The sequence below is a fragment of the Acanthopagrus latus genome, chromosome 12, assembly GCF_904848185.1.
Source record: "Acanthopagrus latus isolate v.2019 chromosome 12, fAcaLat1.1, whole genome shotgun sequence".
Lineage (NCBI taxonomy): Eukaryota > Metazoa > Chordata > Actinopteri > Spariformes > Sparidae > Acanthopagrus > Acanthopagrus latus.
In genome coordinates, this window is record NC_051050.1 from 18,960,186 (window position 1) to 18,980,677 (window position 20,492).

Genomic DNA, 20,492 nt, shown 5'->3' on the forward strand with positions numbered 1-20,492 from the left:
CTGTGCTGCTGCAACACTCGGCTTTAGCTCCTGTCTCTTTAAGATCTCCCTTCTGATGACCCAGTCTGCTCTGATTGGTCAGAGCACACATGCCTGAGCCAGCACTGCTGACAACAACAGCTGTGCTAAATCAATTCTTACCAGCCGGAGAAATAAATAAATTACATTTGCATAAAGTATGCAAATGTGTGACTCCGTGACATAGCGTGATGTCACAAAGTCCCGGAATTAAAGGCGGGACTACTGATGAGGCGTTTAAGGAGCAGTGTTGTCTGCAGGAGAGAGGAGCTTCTGTTTGTGCAAACATTGACCTTAAAGATCAATCTCTTGTATGAAACACTGAAGGAAAGGAAACAAAAAAAACAGAGTAGGTGTCTTTTAAATCAACATCAACATGAATTTAAACACATTTTAAAGCCCTTTATTTTCACCAGGTTCATGACTACATAGATATGAAATGATCTTTAGGAGAAAACAAAGTTACACTGAGCTTTACATTAATCATCTACAGTTAGTGACACAAGGCGCAGTCGGTAAACTTGGTCCGTTCACTTTGCAATCTACTTGTGAAGAAGCAAAATACAGTTTCTATAATGTTACTTTGTTGTTACTTTTGTTTTGAAATATATGCAATGGTGGCACTGAGATACTGAATATTAGCATGTCCATTATTAGCAATATGTGTAGTTGCATTACAAATCCTTACATTTGTCATGTTGCATTGTGTTCAGTAAAAAAAAAACAAAACAAAACATTATAACTTACAATCTTTAGAGTCTGTAAGAGATGATTAAACAGGGAAAGAGACACATGATGATATGCACATACAGTACAAACTTATGTGGTCATATATGCACAGAAACTGTACACATAAATACACCGACGGACTGATGCACCAACACACAGCCACGCACGCACGCAAACACTCACATGCACACACTCACACACCCACACACAAGGAGCACTCTTCGGAGATGCGGTGTCATATTTTCGTCTCGACTTTAGAGCGAGTCGACGCCGTGCTGAGTGCTGAACTCCTGGAAGTCCTCTGGGATTGTGTCTGTGGAGGGAGAGGTGTATCATGAGGCGCGTTCAGAATCTACAATCAAGCGAGGCCGAACTATTTTCTAGTCCCGGCTGCAGTCGATGTTTACGCAACAACGGGATGAAAATGTAAAAGTATTAATGCCGTCCCACTTTTCAGACACCAATTACGAAGACGTGCATCGGAAACAGAGTGCTTTGAGAGCAGCGGGAGGACAAGTGCTGAATAGTGAGTCGCCGCAGAGATTCAAAATATAACAAATAATGATATATTTGGATTCTTCTGATTGAGCGTCTCCTTACCGTTGCAGCGGTACTTCAGATTGGACCAGATGATGTTTTCTTGAGAGAAACAGAAAACACCGAGTCGTCCTCCTCTCATGGTTGTGTCGATAGTCACGCCGGAGTCTGCCACCAGTTCTGTTCCTTCATAAAACCGGGCCCTACACAAACAAAACAAGGGATTTTTAACTTCTTTTAACTATGTTGTGTGTTCCTAACACTATTGTGATTTTCTTGCCCACTTAACTAATGGTTCTAAAACCCTAAAAGTGCCTCCGGTGAGTCAGTTTTTGCAATACTGTGTTATGTCTTATGCTAGTTCCAGCGAGCACCTGCAGTATCACCTGTAGTTGTTTTACACAGTATTCTCCCCACGAAACTTGTAAGTGGGGCAATATTACTGCTCATAACCCCTGTATACTGATGTTTTAAACTTTTAAATGAGAAAAAAAAACATTAAATAAAACCTAACTGGTTGCCTCACTTATATAATAGACGGATCAGAGTATATCAATAGGCTCATCATATTCTCAGCAAGAAAGCAAATGACAGTAACTCCCAAAATGTCAAACCATCCCATTCCACAACTACTTTTGTTTTCTGTCGTACCTGATGTATCCGACCTGTGGGCGATGCTGCAGGTACCAGCGGTAGGACACCTTGTCCTTCCAGCCCACATTTCTCGGGTCTTTCCACAGCAGACGAACCTGGTCGTTGGTGTCTCCCGTGTGCCACAGCGAGTTTCTCAAATGCTCCCCGGGGCCCGATTGAGACTTCACAGCCTGACAAACATCAGACGGGGGGCGGACGACGAAGAGAAGTGAGGAGGAGGAAGCGCGAAGAGCAGACAGACAAGAGAACGGCGGAAATGCAGAAAATATGTCGCGGGATAAAAATAGCGGAGAGAAATATGCTTGTGGGGATTCGTGACATGACTTTCACCTTAAGCTGGATGCCCGGCTCGGCCACGGCTCTGAAGGGTGTCGCCTGCCAGTAGGTCTGCTCGGTCTGCTTCCACATCACCACGTAGAAGGACGACGAGTCCTGGTAGCCGAAGATGAAGCCGGCGTAGTCGTCGTCTGTCACCGTGTTCACGTGGAATGTGCCCTCAAAGTCCACCCCGCTGAAAGCAGTGTAACCTGACAAAAGAACGTGATGAGTATTATTTATATTTAAACTGTTTTTCCAAGGACATCGTGTATTTTAGTGACTGATAAACACATCTTACCAACAGCAAGTCCGGGGTCGCTGTTCATGGTCTGCACAATTTCCATTCCCTGTTTGAACAAGAGACAGATGTTGATGAGGGATTCTGCACTTTGATGCCCTTTTATTCTTACATCTTATTATAAATGGTGTCATGATTCGATTTGACTCTCTAGTTTAAACTCACTTTACGTTTTCTCATTGTTCTTTAAAACGATAAAGGAATTTTACAACAGCACTTTGGCTTTGTCCTGGTGCTATTTAAAGGTTATCGTTGGAAAATTTCAAATAGTATTCGCCAAATATAAAGACTCCAGAGTTCAACAAAAACTACCACCTTTCATTCGTTGGATCACTAAACATCGTCGATACAGCAATTGAATTAGGTTTTTGAAACTGAGGGCTCATTCCGATCGATTTTACTTACCGTTATAACTAACTGCATCTGATGTTCAACATTAACATTATTGTTCTTTTGGAATCGTCACATTTTTTTAGCTCAGTTTTTGGTCTCTTCCAACTCTAATATCTGCCTCTTTAGAAGTCCACAGTGTTCACCAGCTAGTCACTAACTGGTTCTGCCTGCGGTTTAGTGCTGAGAACTTTGTGCTCTATGGGCTAAAAATGTCACCATGAGGCTCTCGACATTCTATCAACATCCGTCCTAAGTGACCCGATCACAAGAAGACGCCTTTACGCCCATCAGTTCACACCTGACATCTGGACGTGTGTCTTGAGTGACGACTTTCGGTCGGATCTCACTTCCCTGCTGTACATGCAAATATACATGTACTTCACCGGAGCAAATGTGTGTTTTACACAAAGAAAAAAATATCATCGCATAAAATTATTGCCGAATTAACGAGAAGGTCCACAGAGTTAAGAGTGTGTTGTAGACAGCTTTGCACAACATTTATATAGTTTGTCCAAATGCTACAACTCTCAAAATTGAGCATTTTCTGGGTAAAAAGTAGCCTGTATTAGTTATTATTTACTGTATTAGTTAAATTTGGTATTTTTATCATCAATAAGATATGTTGTACATCTTTCATATGTTTTTTGTAAATGGTGAATTCATCTTAAATAGTGTGTTCAAACAACTGTTGGATGTAAGACACATGTCAGACAGGGAGGCAGACCGGTTGCTGCAGCGATGCCTTGACTTACTGACCACTCTGCAAGTTTCTTCTCTCCGTAATCTCACCTGGTTCAAAACAACCCAGTTGGGGTCGATCTGAGCGTCGCCCTCAGGGTCCAGCACCACCGTCTGATAGGCCCTGAAGTCAGTCAAGGTAACCTCGGCATTCTCGGGACAGTTGTCAATCCTGTCGATGACCTTGTCCTGGTCGAAGTCAGACTCACACACGTCCCCAACTCCATCATCTGGGGGACAACAGAAGATGGATTTAGCCTCATCTTGATTTAAAGTAAAAAAGAATATTGTTCCGTGATCAAGGTTCATGCGCAGACGCTTGTACGTTTTTGATGACAGACACTGGGCGATTCTTATCATGCAAAACAATACGTTCCTTTCAGTCCATGTTTTAAAATCAGCGTGTTTCCTGACTCGCCACAATGAGAAGGATTCCAACGAAAAGATGTAAAAAAGACGTGCCTCCCAAAGAAAATTGATGTCCCTTTTTAAGAAGCTGAGGAGCCTGAATATAAAACACCATCAAATATCCTACCAAAGAGCAAAAAAAACCCCTAAAAACTGTCTCTCTGAAAGGGGCTATTCACATTTTTTTTTTTAGTATGTGTTTCGCATTTTTGATGTAATTTTGACGGATTGTATTGAAGCTCGCTCTTATCTGTACCCCGGCTGAAATTGCTACAGTGCATGTGCAGTGCTGCGCTGTGGCTTCCTCTCTCGCACATTTGATGGTGTTCTTACAATATGTCGCGTGTAGCTCTGAAGCTGTTTGATGATATGGGTCACTGAGCGGTTGGAAATAAATTAGTTTTGTTTTTTCTTTCCATATTGGAGACATAATACACTATTAAGACTGTGGATGTACGACAGCTACGACATCGAAAATGTCACACACTCGGTGGTTCTTCGGCATAAAAGCTTCATTGTGTGCTTTTGATGCTCGATGTAGATGCGTCAGTGATTCAAGTTTTAAAGGGGCACCGTGGAGAAAAAAACAGTCACTGAATTTTAATATTTATGATTTCAATGAGGCAATTATACAATCTCTCTCTTTTCCGTAACTGAATGAACAAGCTGTTTTCAGAGGTAATTAAGGTTCCCGGAACACTGTTTGGAGCTAGAAAGGTGGCAGGGTCCGCCACACATAAGCAAAGTAAAACAGTATGAGATCGTGTTGTCCTTTAAGGTCAGTTTGTTTATTCAATCATGTTTCTTACTTTCTCTTCCGATTAAGATTTTTTCCACAAAACTACGTAGCGCACCTTTAAATTTTTAAACTTTAAACAGTTTTATTAGATCCAAACCACAATCTCCGGGTGGCTGTGGCTCAGGGGTGGAGCCAGCGTCTTGTTATCGGAAGGTCCATGGTTCTATTCCCCTGGTCTACATGTCAAAGTGTCCTTGGGCAAGATACTGAACCCCAACTGCTATCAGTGTATGAATTACTGTCGCTTTGGACAAAAGCTAAATACCCTAAAATCTAAACTTCAACATCATAGTTTTAAAATAAAGATGTTGTTGGGAGGGACACCCTGAAGGTCTCTCTTCACTTTAGTCACCGAACTCTCTGACTGCCAACAAAAAGACCAGCGTCACCCCACTTGATTTATATTGACGCTCCGCTCCCATTGACTTCAGAGCCAGTTTTTACACAAGTACTGTCACAATGAGTCACAAAAACAAGCGCGGGCGCTTTCACCCCACAAAATTGCCACTTAATCTGCCCAAGGTTGTTTTTGCTTGATGTGCGTGGGTGTGAAAACTGGGGGCCCAAAAAAAAGCATGTAAGAGTTAGTCAGGAGCAGTTCAGGGACAATGTGAACATTTCTCTTCGAGCACCAAGCCCCTTTTTTAGCTGAAGATATCAACAATATGATGTAAACATTGCTGTTTTCATTCCGGGGCATATGAAAGTGTGATGTGTTCGAGATGAGTGCTCACTGTTGTCGTCAATCTGGTCGGGGTTGGGCACCAGCCGGCAGTTGTCTGGTCCCGGCGGCAGAGTGTCAGGGATCCCGTCGTTGTCGTCATCGTCGTCGCACTCGTCACCGAGCCCGTCTTTGTCGGTGTCCAGCTGGGAGCTGTTGATCACGAGTGGGCAATTATCCTTGGTATCCTGGTGACCGTCGCCATCACTACAGAGGAAGAGACACAATCACATGACGTAAATAAAGAAGCTGTAGTACCGGCAGGAGTAGCAGTGGGCAAAACAGTTCATGTATGTACGTAGGACACAACGTAGAGACTGAAAATATGATCACCTGTCCTGGTTTGTGTCGCAGGAGTCTCCGACCAGGTCGTTGTCGATGTCAGACTGAAACAAGAGCAGAGAGTTCGATTAGATTAGACTCTCACACATGAAGTACTCAGAACTTTTTGTTAAATAACAAGAGCAAATGCAACGATGTAAAAATGTTCCAATACTGCTGTAGACACTTCAACCTCTTTGAGTGTTAAATGATTTTTTTTTTAAAGGTGCCATTTGCCAGATTTTGAAGGGTAGCTCCAAAAACACAGGAGGCAGCATATCACCAGAATATCCCCTGCAGCTAACTACCATTAGCTGTGGAGCCAGTTTTCTTTTGTGTGACTCGAATTTAAATGAAGCGTTTTACAATGAGTTGACGAGGCAATTCAGCTTGTCTTAGTTTGGTGTAACAGATAAACTCTACTCAAGTTGATGAACGGTTGTATTTCTGTGTTTCCTAAAAAAAAAAAAATGTAAAAGCATTACCTTTTTTTCACATTTTGAGAGTTTATTTTGTTAATCTATTCCACTAAAAGCTAAGAGAGCTCTTGAAACAGAGCAGGCTCAAAAACTCGCTACATACAGTTCTCGGGTAGGTGTACTGAGCTACTTTCCACCACCGTCATCCGTCTGTCCGTCTGTCCATCTGTCTGGCTGTGACTGACCTGGTTTGGGTTGGGGATGTCGGGGCAGCTGTCGCAGGCGTCTCCCACGCCGTCTCCGTCCCGGTCCAGCTGGTCTCTGTTCTGGACACGCTGACAGTTGTCCAAAAAGTTCTTCAGGCCTGCAGTAACAACAGAGGAGGATGGAGATGCATTCTGAACATTAGGGATAATTGATAACTATCTTCATGTGTGATACATTCACAGATGGCAGGAGAATGGTCACAGTGGGAGAACACAGAATGGTCTCGTTGTCATTTATTTTGGATTCTGGCTCTCAAAGCAGATAAAAGAGAATCTTTATGGGTGTCAAATATTGAATTTTGTGAAATGTTGTTGTGTATTGACACTCAGGGCCACCGTAGTTTTGGGTTATTGGTCGGATAAAGCTTTTTGAAGATGTCACTCTTGACTTTAGAGGACTGTAAAGGTCATTTTTAATAAATTGTTTATATGTCATTACTGCTCTAAATATGAGCGTTGAGAAAAAAAGATAGATGATAACTACATGGACAGAATAATGGGATGTTTACTTAAAGGGACAGTTCAGCCCCAAATAAATTAATATATATTTCCCTATATGTTGTAGTGATGTTTATCCATCTAGATTGTTTTGGTGTATCTGTATCACTGCGCAGAACGAACTGTGTATCTATTCATGGACATGAGCCAGCATAGTTAGCGAGCCTCTCGTCCTCTCAGTGTCGTTCGGTTAAAAGGAGCAAATTCTTCCTCCTTTAAAATGCTCACAACACAATCTGTGGATTACTGTGAGTAACCAGGTCTCCAGAACCTGGCAACTCACACCAAAACACATAAAAAATATAATCAAAATGGATAAATAGCACAACTGCTCCTTTAATCAATTGGATTTATTTGAACTGAGCCATCATCTCTATAATCAAACCGATTTTATTGTATTACCCTTAGTTATGATATTCATATCAGAAATTTAAATCCACAGGACCATCAGTGAGTGTATTCGATCAATGGATGCTCGGAGAAATAGAGACGTTACGCCCCAAACTGCAGTTGTGTCATCTGAGTGGTTCTCTAGGGTTGTCGTTTGTAATCCCACCACTAGGCTGCACTGTTGCATTTCCTATGTGGGCGAACAGCAGTTTGTGGTCAGATGCTATTTTTCATTCCTCGCAGGGAGGCAGCAGCAGCACCACAAACACATAAAGGTCAAGCAGCAGCGATAAGCAGAGACTATCTTCTCTCCTGTGGGGCTTTCTGAGGTGTAAGCACACTCGTGAATGATCAAAGCTTGTGTTTCGCTCTGGGGTCAGGCCGCTGCCGGCCCTCACTTTGATTTATATATTTATTTTCTGCAGCGGTGGTTTTCTGATGCTCACCTGGCTCATAACAGCATCCATACTACATTACAGGGATACATATATATCCCAAAACATGAGTTGCAGAGAAGCGCGCTGTGGAAATCCGCCTGCACGCCTGCCATTCTTGAATAATTTAATGTAAGAGCAGGGAGGAGATGTGAGGCAGAGAACAGAGTAATAAGTCATAACAGTGAGCGCCTTCAGTGCTGCTGGTTATATAAGCACGAGCGTCAGGGTTGGTGATGTAATTTCTCTCCATACCATCGCCATCCATGTCGTCATCGCAGGCGTCCCCTTTGCCGTCGCTGTCGGTGTCCCTCTGGTCGGGGTTCTCCACCGTGCGGCAGTTGTCGCAGGCATCGCCGTGGCTGTCCTTATCGCTGTTCCTCTGGTCCACGTTGGGCTTCAACCAGCAGTTGTCCTGAGAGGGACGGAGGGCACAAAGGTCTCATTCACAGCCTTGCGTTTACATGTGGCCCTCAGATCCTTTATTTATAAGTGTTATCAGCGAGTGTGTTTCACTCACTGTGCAGTAAAAGGTTCCCTGTCAGAGTTTCACTGTTACATGTGATGTTTTTGGATTAATATTACCGCTGCATTCTTTCATTTTACAGCTGTAGTTGTTAGAGGTTGAGCTAATTAACTGTTGGGTGCTTTCATTCACAGCGATGTGTCGTATACTATAAGATCGTCATGTGGTTGAAAGGTAACTGTCCTGTGAAAACCATGGATCCCAAAAAAGTCGAGAAAAACTGCCTTTTTTTCAGCTTAGCGGCAGTGCTTTGTCCACATAATCCTCGATTTTCCTAAGAAAAATGGAACAAGGCGTCCACAATTGCGCAACCAGAACAGGAAGAAGAGATTGTTTTTCACACGGTTGCTATCCTCAGGTAGCAGTGAAACAGCTGGAATAACTGTGGAAATGCGAAGTGGGCGCAGAGTGCACTGACATCTGGGACTCTGGGTAAAACTGGGGATCCTTCCTGTTGTTTGCTTTGGGCAGAAGTCAGGCTGCTAACGTTAGCCACGCCGCTGACCACCACAGGAAACAAACACTGGGCAGGGTTGGCTGAAAAGCTCTGATGATAATTTAACTGTTTTCGAAAAGAGTTATATGTCAAATTGATAGTGCTTGTGTCTGCAGTGTAAATATGAAGCCGTAGCGAGGAGCTGGTTATCTTAGTTCAACACCGGCGAGGATCTGTTCGACGGCAACAAAATCCGCGTACCAGCCCATCTAAAGCTCGCAAATGAAGACGTTACATCTTCTCTCTACTTAGTGTTTTTGTAAAGAAAATAAAAAACAAAACAAAAAACATATTAATCAGTGAAGTGACCATAATCAACATATTGCATGCGTCCGTTCAAACGTTCCCACCAACCTGCTCATTTGGAATGCCGTCACCATCTGCGTCATCATCGCAGGTGTCTCCGTAACCATCCCTGTCGGCGTCCTCCTGTCCAGAGTTGGGAACGTAGACGCAGTTGTCCTGTGAAGAGACGTTACAGTAAAAGAATGAGGGAGCCGTCCTGCAGATCACAGCGCCGCTGCGTCTTTCCTCTGCTCACCTTTTTACAGTTTGGATCTTTGCATTTGAGTTTCTCGTCTGGGTATCCGTCGATGTCGGTGTCCTTCCCACACAGGTATCCGTTACCCGCCCAGCCGATTCCACACTGACAAGACAAATGAAACCCTTCAGAGACTCAGACAGCCGGTGTGTGAAGCTGTGAGTGACAGACGTGTGAAATCCTACCTGACAAGTGATGGTCCCGTCCCTCTCTAACATACACTGGGCGTTGATGTCACAGGGGTTGGTCAGGCTGTTGCCACAGCTGAGCTCCGGCTTGCAGCCCTTCACCTGATCTCCTGTGAAGCCTGACTTACAGCTGCCGCAGTGGTACGAGCCCTGCGCAGGAGAAAAAAAAGGACATCTGGTTTTCTTTGGAGAGCGATTGAAAAGCCACACAAAAGATATAACTGGCCCCACGTCAGCCGAAGTGTTCGGATAATGCTCGACGGCGGTCTCACCACAGAGTTGTGACACTCTGAGTTTGCAGCGCAGCCGCCGTTGTTGGGTCCTTTGCACTCGTCGACGTCGTCACAGACCTGAAATCAGGAAAAGTGATCAGTGATTGAATGTAACCTAGTCAATTATTCAGGTACAATTTTGAGTTATACTAGTTTATACTTCTCCACTATATTTTGGAGGCAAATGTTGCAATTTTTACTTTCCTTTAGTTCTGAGTTACTTTGCAGATCGCATGCGGCATCAGAAGCAGAGTAGCACAGTTTTAAATGTACTTAATATATGTTTTTACAGCTACATTTAATACTTAATACTTCAATGATTGAACACAATATCATTACTTTTACTCAAGTATGACTTTCGGGCACTTTTTAAAACACTGAAAACTGAAAATGATGAACATGAAATGATCCAACTTTTTGTTTTTATGCAATTAATTTCCTTTTGACTTCAAGGTTACTAATATGAGCGTATAAATTAAATAATGACCAGTGATGGTTTTTATTTCCAAGAGTTTTACTCCACTGCATTTATCTGGCAGCTATGATTACCTGTTTCTTTTTAAAGCAACATTATTTAGAAATTGGCATTTTGTGCAATTTGGCGCCCCCACTGTCGTAAATACAGATTGTAACAGTTTGTCAGATGTAATGTAGGTGCTGACTACAAACACAACTCATTCCATCATCACAATGTGATGTGTGATGAAAATGTTGAAGTAAACGTGTGTAACACTGTGATCCGACCCTCTCACTGAAGTTACATAGTGCAGAAACAGACAGAGACACCACTGAACCATCAACATGACTTTGAAGCTGTTATTTTAAGATAAAACACTTAGATAATGTTGCTTTAAATTAAAAAAAAAGTTTATAAACTGCAAAAAATGCCCAAAGACTGAAGCAGTATCTCCACACCCTGTTTTGAGGTCGGGTCCAGTCGGGACCTCTTGTCACGTTTCAGATGTCTATGAGTTATAACCAGCTCCATCAAAAAGAGATTTACTCTATAAACCTCTCACATGGTTTCATTTAAATGACTGCTGACATCCTGAGGAGGTCAAATGATCCAATAATTCACACAAAAAAATCAAAGATTAGAGAGAAATCCAAAGATTTTCCTTGTGACCTTTGGAGCGACTACCAAACTTTATGTGAGCAGAAGGTGGAGAAATAGCTTCACCTCATTCTGCTGCCCACGTACCCTGAACTTACTCTGTAATACGGAACATTCCTCCACATCTTTCCTTCCTCCGTATCCCCTCCCCTTTTGTCCTCTCCCCCTCTGCTAAAATATTTGCCCTGGCATCGACGGTGAGTAAATATTTTACAGTTATGCAACTAAATAATTACACTAATTATTTACAGGGGAAAACCTTTTGGATTTTTTTTTTATTTTTTTTTTTTATGTCCTTGTTGATCTCTGCTGGAATTTGCACCCTTCTCTTTTTTCATTATTCGTCTCTGCATCAGAAGGTCTCTGAGTCCTCCTTGTGTTACCTGTTTGTTGGTCTGGGCGAACAGGACGCCCACACCCTCCACCGCCAGGCCGCTGTAGCCCAGCGGACAGGCGTCGCAGCGGTAGCCCGGGGCCGTGTTCACGCACTTCACTCCGGGGAAACAGGGGTTAAACTGGCACTGCAGGAAAAAAAAAAAAAGGAGGACATGAGCGCTGTTGAAGCTGCAAAATGAATGTGATTCTCACAGGGCCTCTCCACGAAAAAGCTTTTAGGTCTGATGACACTTTTGCTCATGCAAAAAAGAGAATGCTGAAGGGGCGAGTCCTCGGAAAAGGGGTCAGTGCAAACACGAAAAGACAGACGGGCAAATGCACACGCAACAACCCCCCCCCCGTCCTTCTATCCTCACGAGGACATCAGTCAAACCTTAACCGCCGCTGAAACTCTTACCTGTACCTGTGGCTTTTATTGCTGAGCCTCGTTAAAACATATTAGCTTCTGTGAAGTGTCTGCAGACCCTGTGGGCCGCTCGGATGATCCCATTGCCAGATTTAATTTCTCATGCCCATGAAAGCCTGGTGAGAACTACAGCTTCTCGTGGAGCTCTTTGGAGCCTGGAGAAACCCAGCTCTAATTTTTCTTAAAAAATGATTTTGTGGCACCTCACTCTGAGCTCAGAGATCCCAGTTTGGCAAAAAAAAAACCCCCAAAAAAACCAACACATTGTGATCAGTATTTGTTATGCGTGTGTCACCTCTCTGCAGCCTTCATTTGAATAATGAAAGACCATCCAAAATAAATAAAGTACCCGCAGGCCCAGTTTATTGGTTTGTCTACACGGTGGCAGAAATTTCTGTGCGGAAATATACAAATTTAATCAACAGAGCCACAGCCTCGGGCCCACACCTCCCTCATATGGATCGGAAAAAATCTGCACATTACCCGCCCTCATATTACATGGCTATTTATCTTCTTTTAGGCATCAAATTGGTGGGAATGGACAAAATGTTGGCTGGTGGACTCCCACCGTCAGCTGGGTGATTGATCGAAGTGTTTTCTGCTAAATTGTGTGCGAGATATATTACACAGTGAAGATACAAAGTGTGTCTCAAACACATGCTTCAGAGACAAACACCTGTGTATACTATAGCTCAGTAGCCTCAGTAAAAGCTTGTTTCCTTTAAATATTGTCATTTAAAATGTCTTCATATTGTGGTTATGTTTGGACATTTATTAGAAAAATGATTATTCGACCCTCATGTTCATCCGGCCCACACAGCGCAGGGAATGATGGCATCCGTGCGGTCCGAGCCTGGGCCGGACGAACACGCCTGGTGTGGGCCAGAAACTATTTTGCTATCCGGGTACATAATTAATTCTGTGAAGCGATCATAAAAAATAAAAATAAAAATCAGCGTCAGTTTGCCCTCCCGAGCAGGTGCAACTAAACCTCTCTGCTCCCGCTCAATCTGCCAGGTTGAATCCGAGCCAACTCCTCCTCACACAACCTTTCACAATCAGTTAACTCACTTTTCATTGCCTATATTTGACTTTCTGCTCCCATCATGCTTGTTTGTGCTTCTCCAACTGTTTGAAACAAACACTGTGGCGGATTCGTCCACAAAAACTGACGCATTTGCGACCTCATTCCACCAGGACAGATTAAATACATTTGCCTATTGGTTAACTGTTGGTTTTGCTGCTGGAGCTTTGCCCTCTCTCCCACTTAAAGCAATATTTCCAGAGCCTTTAACCTCTGTAATTATAATGTGAATCAAAAAACAAAGCTCTCGAACCTCTAAAACACACAGACTGAGATTAGGCCAGGCTGCAACATTTGGTAAAAATCTACTTACTCTGACACACAGTGAGTCTTACCTCGTCCACGTCGTCACAGTTGAACCCGTCCCCCGTGTACCCATCAGGACATGGACCGCACTCGACACCTTCCGCCGTCTCTACGCACATATCGTCGCGGAAACAGACACCTGAGACACACTTTGGTTTCACCGGCTCCGAACCACCCAGACCTTTAAATACCAGAGTGAAAAAAACCCCCCAAACATTTCATTAAATATTGGTTGTTTATCTATCTAAATCACATTTACTGTTGAGCGACGTGATCTTACCGCAGGCCTGACACTCTGAGATGGTGTTTCTGAGAAACGAGGTCTCTTTGACCTGGAAAAGGTCAAACACAAACATGTTATATGCCGTCGCGCAAAGCTGTCGGGGGAGGTCAGGGGCGGGAAAGCGTGGATTAAGTGGCCTCAGAGGAACTGTTAGAGGGCTAGTTACCTGCTGAATGAGGACGTCTTTCAGCTCATTAATCACCTTGGTTAACTCCAGCATTTGATTGGACAGCTGCTTCGTGTTGACACCTAAGAGAAAGGGACCGTTATTTTGTTAAACCGAGGCAGAGGTGGGGGTGGGGGGTGGGGGTACTCTCCAGTCACTCTGACAGACACTGACTGTTGTTTTCCTAACGCTGGGATTGTTTTCCCGGGAACATTTGGCCCGCTCTGTGGGGGCGTTAGCCCTGGGAGGCTCTTACCCAGAGTTTGGACGGAGTCTCTTTGCTGGAAATGGCAGTCTTGCAATGAAGCAACATTCTCGAATGAGTCCCCGACCACCAGCTTGAGCTCGTCTAAACTCTCCTGTGAGAATAAAACAGGTCGAAGTGGACAGCTAAGCCATTTTGGAAAACCCGGGACAGAAACAGATCCATCATTGTATGTAAATACTGTAAGCAAGGGGGGGTCACCTGGTCTCTGGCCTGCATGGTCTTCAGCTCCACCATACCGTAGCCTGCTGGCAAACCCTGGAAGGCGGCGGGGAGATCCCGGACCGTCTCCACCAGCCTGCAGTCCAGATGCAGCTCCACCCCGCCCGGCCCCTGCTGCTGCATCCCCCTCAGGTGGAACAACAGTCGGTGCTGTTGGCCGTCCGCCAGCACCAGGTTGTTGAAGGTTACCGAGCTCATCCTCTTGTCACTTCGTAGGTAGCGCAACACGGCTTTGAGGGGACAGAACAGGGAGGAAGGGACAACGGTGAGAAACAGGATAGGAATCAGGACTACTCTCTGTGGCCTCTGTCTATTCTACAAACTACCTGATTGAGAAATGGAAAGAAAAATTTTGCGAAACCGAGTCCACCGAACGTGGCAGTTAACATAGTGAGGAGAGGACAAGCTGACAGAAAGACAAGAACATGAATTAAGTTTAAAAAAACATCTACCCCAAAGCCACTCTAAAGTAAACCCAATTTGTTGAAGGTGAACGGTACCTAAGAAATCATTCAACCATAAAGTGAATTTTATTCCGCTGCCATTCTTCTTTTAATACAAGATGCCAGTGCTGCGAGCAACACAACCCAAACTCCATTCAAGAGGCAGAAATCTCAGCGGCATCTCAAAACCTTAACATACTGAATGAAAGTGATTATTAGTCAGCAAAGGTAACTGTGGTCAACTTTTGATAAAACCGAAAATGTGGAACTGAGCAAGATAAAAAATCCACTGATAACAAAGTTTCTGACTTAAATTTGGATGGAAATCTAACTAAGCCCACAGGCCGTTATTTTGAGATCACAAGGTAATTATGTGATCTCAAGATAAAAAACACAATTTTCTCTTAATAATAGAAACTGCCGAAACCAGCTCCACACAGCAGTGTGTATGTAATGGTCAAAGTCAAAGTCGTTATCTCAATTATCTTGTTATGTGATGAAAATTATATTATGTTACTTTAGAGACAAAGTGTGTGTTTTCTGGAGATATCAATACAGTTGTCCTGTTGTCTTGGGGAATAACGACATCTGTTATCCCCTGATAATTACATTATTAACTCATGATCTCCAGAAGACACACACAGTTTTACTTGATATCGCGGGAAAACGGTGGATTTTTTTTTTTTTTAACTCATGACTGGGGCTTCTGCAGAAATAATTAAAACTCTAGAGGATCAAAAAAAAAAAAAAAAGTTTTAGGCTCTGTTTTTGGTCCACACCATTTCCTGTGGCAAATATCCAGCTCCTTAGCTGCTGCCTCTCCACTGCTCCACATACTGTTTACATCTGCTGTGTGTTGTTGAAGATATGGTGTACAGTTTTTAGAGCTGTCCACTCGGGCTGGAAACGATGTAAAATGGATATCAAACCAAAACAATGAGCTGAAAGATGCTAAAGTGCCATTATAAGCGACCCCCCTTTCACGTTTACACACAGTCATTGAACCCGCTGTTAATATAAAATGATTAGTGCGGCTTTAAACGGTACCAGAGCCTCTTTCATGTTCTCCTACCTCTGTTGAGCTTCCCCATCACGGTGAACTCAAAGTACTTGCTGTTGTCCCTCGGGTTGTACAGGCCGAACACAGAGGTTCCGGTCTTGGGCTGCAACTTGAAGGTGGCGAGGATGAAAGCCTCGTTCACCCCTTGCTCGGCCAGACCCCCCTGCAGCAGGTCTGGCAGGCAATCAGGCGACGTGAGCAGATCATAGACTGTTGACAGGGACAGGGGGGGGGGGGGGGGAGAGGGAAGTGGTAAGGCACATGAGTAATGGATGATGAGATATGAATATTTACAAGCTGCAGCCGCGCTCCAATCCCAGAGTAAACACATCCTGAGTCGACAAGGAGAAGATGATGATGTTGACCCACTGTTTGTTGCTCTTGCGAGACGCTGTGTCAATCAGTCGGCGCAAACTTGGCAGGCGGAGTTGGCTCGGAGAAATCACGAAGCTGTTTCGAAGCAAATCAGAGCTGTGTACTGTGACGCCGAGGCGCGCGCTGTTTATTATTATTTATCGGGTCGACGCCGAGGCTCTTTGGCCGGTGAAGTGTGTATAACCTCTCATTTTCGGGCACAATTCTCGCATTGTTCTACGGGCGGGAGTTTGTGTTAGTGGGAGTGAAATGCCGGAGAGACGACGTACGCTCCCTCACATGGTTAGAGTCTTCCTTTAATACAGTGGCTCGGGAGCTGGGCAGGCCATGAGAGGATGTGCGGTGAATCTCTAGTCCGCCATCTGCTCGCATCATGAATACACAAGTACCCTGAAAGCAGTCTGCGAAGGCCCGCTGTCGTGAGGGAGCAAAATTGCTCCCAAATGCTCAGAGATTGGCCATTGTCAGCCAAGATTGCGAAGCATGATCCCCAGATGAGATCTTTCCCTTTTTTTTTCTCTTTTTTTCTATTTCTCTTTTCTTTTTATCTATCTGCTCTGCGAGTGGTCCCTCGTGTTTTGTCCAGCACATGCTGAATATCGCAATTACACGGGGGTGGGGGCTTTGAAAACTGCGCGCAGCTAAATGTGACTAATCCACTGACAAACTGCCTGCTTACATGAAATGAGCCTTTTTGTATTCGTGATTTGCCAAAATCACCTGGTGAGAGTTATGCAAAACAGATAGATCACTTTTTGACTCGCCGGGACTTCGTGCTCCGCGGAAAAACTGGCACGAGTCCCCCCCCCCAAAAAAAAGAACAAAACAACGAGAACAAATCGACCTCAGTGCACGCTTCATGTTTTTTGAGTTACCGCGACGCTGCAGAGGCACAAAGTCAGATGTACACTTCCACATGAGGCACACATACAGTCCTGCTGCTGTTCATTAATCTTCCGGACAGAGGGCTTTCTGGGGGTCAGGGTCGTCTTCCACCAGAGATCCTGAGAAAGTGCCTCATTTCACCCCCGTGATTAACCTCAGGTTTCAGGCTTCGTAAAACTAGTTCAGCTGAAAGCCATAAAATAATCCACTGTCTTGTCCTCTCCCTAACACCGGCGTATAAATCTGTCACGGTACAAATGGTCATATTCCTCATTTCGCTGCCTAACAAATCATCACGTTTGAGCGCTGGCGTGATGGGGGCTGTGATAGATCGTGGTGATATGGTCGGAGGTACCTGGTCTGCCATTAGTAACGATGAGGCATCATCAACATCGGCTTGTGATTAACATAAACAGTGAAGTCACATTTTCTCAACAGCCGTGAGTAAACTGCAGCGTAGGAGCAGAGATCCATTACAGGTCGTGATGTAATGGTTTACATTATGCTCTCTCTGTTGCATTCGCTGGCCTGAGAGAAAAACATTTACACTTCCAAAGGTCAGTTGTAGGTGATTTCTGGCAAATGTAAGTCAAAATGTCACTCTCTTTTTGCTCTGTTTTTGGTCTCCACCATCTCCAGGAAATGTTCGGCTCACAGGCAAGATGCTAACTTAATCTGTCAGAGGTTTGTTGCTGAGCAGGTAGTGTTGAGTGCGTTTAGTGCTTTTTTTCTGCTAAGAACAGCTTCCTGTTGAGGCCCAAAACAATGCTATGAGCAGTGAGACTGCACAAAAACAGTCCCGCACAGCTAAACAATTAGCCAAAACTTGATAAAGCTCAAGGTTTATCATCACAAGCTACCCATTCACATTGTGTTCACACTGTCTTTTGCTTGATTGGGAATACAAGAATATAGATTATAGCCATCCTAAAATGTAGTTCTGTTGCTACGGGTCTCTGAATCAAAATAATATAAGACAAAGTGATGACGTTGTGAAGTAGTACATTTTGTAGTGGCCAATAATTATGATGCCACGTGTCATTTCTGGGGGGTTTGCATGCAAAAAAATTAATTCTTCCACCAGGAAGCCTCTTTTCTTATGTTCTCCAGAAGTTATAGCAACTACAGGACAAAAAGGTCATATAATCACATGAAACGCACTGTAACTTCCTGCGGGTCTGAACTTTGTCTGAAACATTTGGGACAACAAGCACCACAACTCAACAAAATGAGACAGTCTAGTCATTTTTCTGCTCTGTGATGTGGAGATTTTTACACGATACACCTTTTTAAGATGTGCTTTACCCTGAGCAGAGAGTCGCTGCCAAAAGTAGAAAAGCGAGTTTTGAATTCCAGTAATGTCAGCTCCCTGTGAAGTCATCCCTGAGACATTAATATTGATCAATAACCTCAATAACCCCCTTCGCAGAGACAGAACGGCTGCTTTGTGCGACTAAAAATCTTACTTATGGTGGCTGTAAATTGGCCTCCCCGCTTTAGAACACGGCGGGTTCCAGTCATGCAGACAATGAGCCATTTGCAAAAAGAAATGGTGGATGATGAACGCCATTAATTTAGACTCGTTTTATATATATGTATAACATTAGGCAGCCATTGCCAAAAGACTGTCGGGATTTATGGGCGCATGAGAGCTCCGCCATCCATCACCTGAGTGGTTTATAAGACACTGATACACTATAAACACCGATACTTCCACATGTCGTCTGCGGCTCTGGTTCGTGCGTGACCTTGAACGAATTTGTGTGGCCGTAAGTGGGTTTCAGCAGGAGAGAGAGAGAGGAGAGAGAGGAGAGAGTTCCTGTGTATGTGTGACTTGAAGTGCAATACCGCGCACAGATCATCTCTTGATTATTCCCATGTGTGTGACCCAGCCGGGACTCTGAATTAATACGAGCCAGAGAAGCCGAACCGTTCCCGAGCCGCAGTAATCAAGCGGGGGATCTGGCCGGATGGACATGAAAAGCAGGGTGACTTTTACTTCAGCTGAAAGATAGCGGGGCTTTAAAAGTCTGTATACTTTTTTTTTTTTATTCCTTATCTTTGTCTCCCTCCTGTCACAAAAACAAAACAAAACAAAACAAAAAAAGTATCCCAATGCCTCATCTCTCCTACAGCTTACAGGATATTTAGCATTTTATTCGTACCTCAGCGAGTATCACACGCCATGTCTAATCCTTTGTGTTCCTTGGGTCCGCATATGATATTCTCTTTCACAGAGTCTGCTTTATCCATTATGCATTGAACTCATACACAGTGTGTTAAAATACCCGGTGGTGGAGCCATTAAATCTTCTCTGACAGACAATGAAAATGGAGGATTACATCACGGCCAGGATGTCAGAAAAATGCAGCATTCAAATGAAATCAAAGACATCTATCTTTTTATTTTGTGTGTGTGTGTGTGTGTGTGCTAAAATTTAAACAAACACAAGATTTTCATTTTGTGATTTTTCTTTTCTTGTGTCATCCCCACCAGCAGCTACAGCTGTTGCAGTCTGTTATCTCCAATCAATATGACACATTTTGCAAAAAAATAATAATAATGATAAACTTTTTTTTTTTTTTTAACGATGTTTAAATTATTGAGAGAGCAAATTCAGACACTTCAAAATAACACTCACCCAAAGCTTGAGCTTCCACGTGTAAGCACAGTTTTAATAGCAGCTGTGAGGCCAGAATCAGGGCCGTCCAAACACCCATTTTGTCCTTCCAACTGGTCCCAGATCGGCAGTTTTTTCCTCTGGAGTGTCTTATCAGTATGTGACACAGTGGCGGTTTCCCGTATGTCTGCGCCTGCTGTGAGTGGTGCCTTGGAGTCCTCGCCTCCTATTTGAATCAGGAGCGACACAAGACTGTCATTTTAAGCCTAATAAAGTTTGCCTTTGTGAGTCCGTGTGTGTGTATGTGTGAGTCTGAATTGGTGTGTGAACGTGAAGATCGCAGGAGTCTCACTGAGGGAGGAGCAATCGGGGCCAGAACCTGCTTTTAAAACCTTCCTCAGACGGCCACATGCAGAGAAGGAGTGACCTGGGGAAGCTTTTTGCATTGGCTCCCACCGGCTGCTACCAATTCCCAACCGGCTCTCAGACAAATGTGCTGTACATGAGTAGCTCCTAATCCACTCTGTCTGGACGCTGAAATCATGTTTCAGCCCAAAATATTTTTAGACTCATGAGTTCATGCTTGGAGGAGGGGGGGCATTTCTGAGAATGGGTTTCAGACCCTCAGCAATCAGAGTTTTGAGTATTTTCTTCACACTGTCTGAAACACAGGGAGATTACTTCACTTTCCTCACAGGGGATCAGATGTGACACCTTTTCTGAGCGCCCTTGCTCCCCCGCCCCCTTCATCTCCGGGCAAAGTCAGGAAATGAGCGCTATGGAGCCTGCGCCGTAGAGGTGACATAATATACCCCCTTTCTTCACGTGTTAACACAGTTCCCTGGGGTCTCAATGAAAACGTCTGTAACACGCTTCAGTCAAACTACCAGAAAAGGATCAAGC

General features: G+C 44.0%; 1 protein-coding gene across 1 annotated transcript in view; it reads right to left on the reverse strand.

Annotated features, from left to right (window-relative positions):
* Positions 1–395: 395 nt before the first annotated feature.
* thbs4b (thrombospondin 4b) overlaps positions 396–20,492 on the reverse strand; it is a 33,882-nt gene continuing 13,785 nt past the window's right edge. Inside the window, exons 4-25 of the mRNA XM_037117299.1 lie at positions 19,611–19,815; positions 15,722–15,919; positions 14,186–14,436; positions 13,976–14,078; positions 13,720–13,802; positions 13,551–13,602; positions 13,300–13,451; positions 11,462–11,599; positions 9,965–10,042; positions 9,690–9,842; positions 9,505–9,609; positions 9,318–9,425; positions 8,197–8,356; positions 6,599–6,717; positions 5,947–5,999; positions 5,627–5,820; positions 3,737–3,915; positions 2,555–2,603; positions 2,269–2,465; positions 1,936–2,108; positions 1,348–1,487; positions 396–1,060 (exon numbers count right to left, since the gene is read on the reverse strand). Coding sequence (XP_036973194.1) covers positions 1,002–1,060; positions 1,348–1,487; positions 1,936–2,108; positions 2,269–2,465; positions 2,555–2,603; positions 3,737–3,915; positions 5,627–5,820; positions 5,947–5,999; positions 6,599–6,717; positions 8,197–8,356; positions 9,318–9,425; positions 9,505–9,609; positions 9,690–9,842; positions 9,965–10,042; positions 11,462–11,599; positions 13,300–13,451; positions 13,551–13,602; positions 13,720–13,802; positions 13,976–14,078; positions 14,186–14,436; positions 15,722–15,919; positions 19,611–19,815 — 2,949 coding nt within the window. The 3' untranslated portion in view covers positions 396–1,001. The remainder of the gene's footprint in view (positions 1,061–1,347; positions 1,488–1,935; positions 2,109–2,268; positions 2,466–2,554; positions 2,604–3,736; positions 3,916–5,626; positions 5,821–5,946; positions 6,000–6,598; positions 6,718–8,196; positions 8,357–9,317; positions 9,426–9,504; positions 9,610–9,689; positions 9,843–9,964; positions 10,043–11,461; positions 11,600–13,299; positions 13,452–13,550; positions 13,603–13,719; positions 13,803–13,975; positions 14,079–14,185; positions 14,437–15,721; positions 15,920–19,610; positions 19,816–20,492) is intronic.